Source organism: Tiliqua scincoides, chromosome 13 (assembly GCF_035046505.1).
Source record: "Tiliqua scincoides isolate rTilSci1 chromosome 13, rTilSci1.hap2, whole genome shotgun sequence".
NCBI lineage: Eukaryota > Metazoa > Chordata > Lepidosauria > Squamata > Scincidae > Tiliqua > Tiliqua scincoides.
In genome coordinates, this window is record NC_089833.1 from 11,801,052 (window position 1) to 11,803,115 (window position 2,064).

The 2,064-nt window shown below is 62.0% G+C and overlaps 1 protein-coding gene across 1 annotated transcript; it reads right to left on the minus strand.

Moving 5' to 3' along the window:
• Positions 1-503: 503 nt before the first annotated feature.
• Positions 504-1,261, minus strand: LOC136663797 (hemoglobin subunit alpha-A-like). Its single transcript, XM_066640738.1, has 3 exons — positions 1,136-1,261; positions 839-1,043; positions 504-725 (listed from the first exon to the last, which is right to left on the minus strand). The coding sequence occupies exons 1-3, from the start codon at positions 1,225-1,227 to the stop codon at positions 597-599; spliced, it is 426 nt and encodes a 141-aa protein (XP_066496835.1). The 5' UTR covers positions 1,228-1,261; the 3' UTR covers positions 504-596.
• Between the last annotated feature and the right edge of the window lie 803 nt (positions 1,262-2,064).

The window sequence follows — 2,064 nt, forward strand, 5'->3', positions numbered from 1 at the left end:
GCTTGCCCTGCAAATCCAACTCTCTGGATGCCAGCCAGTCCACCCACCTTCCTCCCTTGTCCCCAGTCATCAAGGCAGCCAAGGGGAGCCCCTTGCAGGAGGGAAGGGCCACTGGCCTGGGGAGGGGGAGTCCAGGGGGTCTGGGCCATGGCAGTACAGTACAAGATAAATTTAGGAGGGGGGCCCAATCAGACACCTCGCCTTGGGCCCAGTGCCAGCTCTCAGCAGCCCTGCTGGGGTGGTCGCCCCCCTGCCCTGTGGAGAAGACCCACCCGCCAACCCATCCTGCTCTCCCTTGAGGTCCCTTGCAGCCCTCTCTACAAAGGGCCTCTCTGTGATCCTGGGTACAGAGAGAGGTGGGCAAGCTTCCTACTACAAGACATCATGCACAAGGGGACCCAAGAGAGGTTGGTGAACAGTGGGGGGGGGGAGGCTGCAGGCTGTGCAGGTGTGATGATCCCCCCCACCCACCTTTCCAGCCCACAGAGAAAGCAGGCAACCCATTTCAGGTCAACAGGTTTATTGCAGATGCCAGGGGGAGACAGGCTGTGGGTCAGGGTAGATTGTGGGGGCGTGAAGGCCTGGCTCAGGCTGGTCTAGCGGTACCTGGCAGCCAGCACGCGGGCCACGGCGCACAGGAACTTGTCCAGGGAGCACAGCACGTCTGCCTTGATGAGGCCCCCGTGGTGGGCTGCCAAGGTCACTTCGATGCATTCGCGCAGTTTCTGCAAGGGGGAAAGAGAAGGGGGGGTTGTCAGGGCAGGAGGGCAGGAGCAGGACCCCCGATGGGTGGGGGATCAGGCCCCTCCCCTGACCCACCCGGAGAAGATGAACTCACCCCAAAGTTGACGGGGTCCACCCGCAGCTTCTCGGCGTGCAGGTCGCTGAGCGCGGACAGGGTGCCAGCCACATCATCCAGGTTCCCGACGGCGCGGGTCAGGGCCTCCGCGATCTTCTTGCCCTGGGCCTTGATGTCGGGGGAGTTGTGGCTCAGGTCGTAGTCGGGGAAGTAGGTCTTGGTGGAGGGGAAGACACAGAAGAGCCTGGGTGGGGGGCAGAAGAGAGAGGGGCGTCAGCTGCCACTGCTGGAGAGGGACCCGACGGGGCGGACGGGCAGGCAGGCGGGGAAGCTCACCTCTCCAGGAATTCTGCGCCGAAAAGCTCGGCATTGTTGACCACGGGGGCCCAGATGGCCTTCACGTTGGTCTTGTCGGTGGCAGTCAGCATCTTGGCAGTCCTGAGTCTCCAGTGCCCTCGGAAGACGAGCAGCCCTTATATTGGGACGGCGGGGACGGCCCACCGCCCAGCCCCGCCCCCCACCCCCTTGCCTCCAGAAGGCGCCCCACCCATCCTCACTGCCCCCAGGCGCCTGGTGGACGGGAGGGGTGCCGTCAGAAGGCCTGGGCAGGGGTGGGATGCGAAGGAGCAGGGCCTCTGAGAGGAATTTTATCAGAGGGTACACAGTTTCTTTGGGGCCCCTTTGCAAAGAGAGGGCGTGGAACAGCGAGGGGGGGGAGGGTGGTGATGGGCAAGCAGAATAGGGGCAGGGAGGGGCAAAACAGGGGAGGGTAGAGACACCTGGAAAAGTCTTTGGAGCCCAGGTCTACCAACCCATGTGGCCTCAGTAGTGTCCCCAGCATCCCACGCAGGCAACGAGTCTGAGTAGCTAGGAAAACAGAAGATCCCAGGAAATTTCTGGGCCTGCTCCTTTGGCTCCTGAGCCCCCTTTTGGACCCTGGGCCCCGGGTACAAATTACCCCCTTTACCCCCCTCTCCTAGGCCTCCAGTGCACAACTCTGCCCTGCAAGGCCAGCACTCCCAGCCTCTTTCCTCCGGCAGGAGAGCATGTTCGATGGGATCCATGAATTTCGAGGACGCTTAGGGAGAAAGCTCAGGCTGTCTCTTCTGATAAGCCCGCAATGAGTAACATGCTAAGGGTTGGGGGGGGGAATGGAAGAGCAGGCGCTGGTTGAACCAACTGGGGGGAATAAACTGGTTGGGGCTGATAAGGAAAGGTCTTGCTGCTGTCTTGCCAGTAGTCTCACAGCCCAAGCCTAGGCATGT

What these genes read in the sequence shown, in the direction of transcription:
- LOC136663797 (XM_066640738.1), bottom strand. Translation starts at nt 1,227, where the DNA reads ATGCTGACTGCCACCGACAAGACCAACGTGAAGGCCATCTGGGCCCCC. An exon ending in GGCGCAGAATTCCTGGAGAG is followed by an intron (nt 1,044 to 1,135) that starts GTGAGCTTCCCC and finishes CCCCCCACCCAG; the next exon opens with GCTCTTCTGTGTCTTCCCCT. An exon ending in TGGACCCCGTCAACTTTGGG is followed by an intron (nt 726 to 838) that starts GTGAGTTCATCT and finishes TCCCCCTTGCAG; the next exon opens with AAACTGCGCGAATGCATCGA.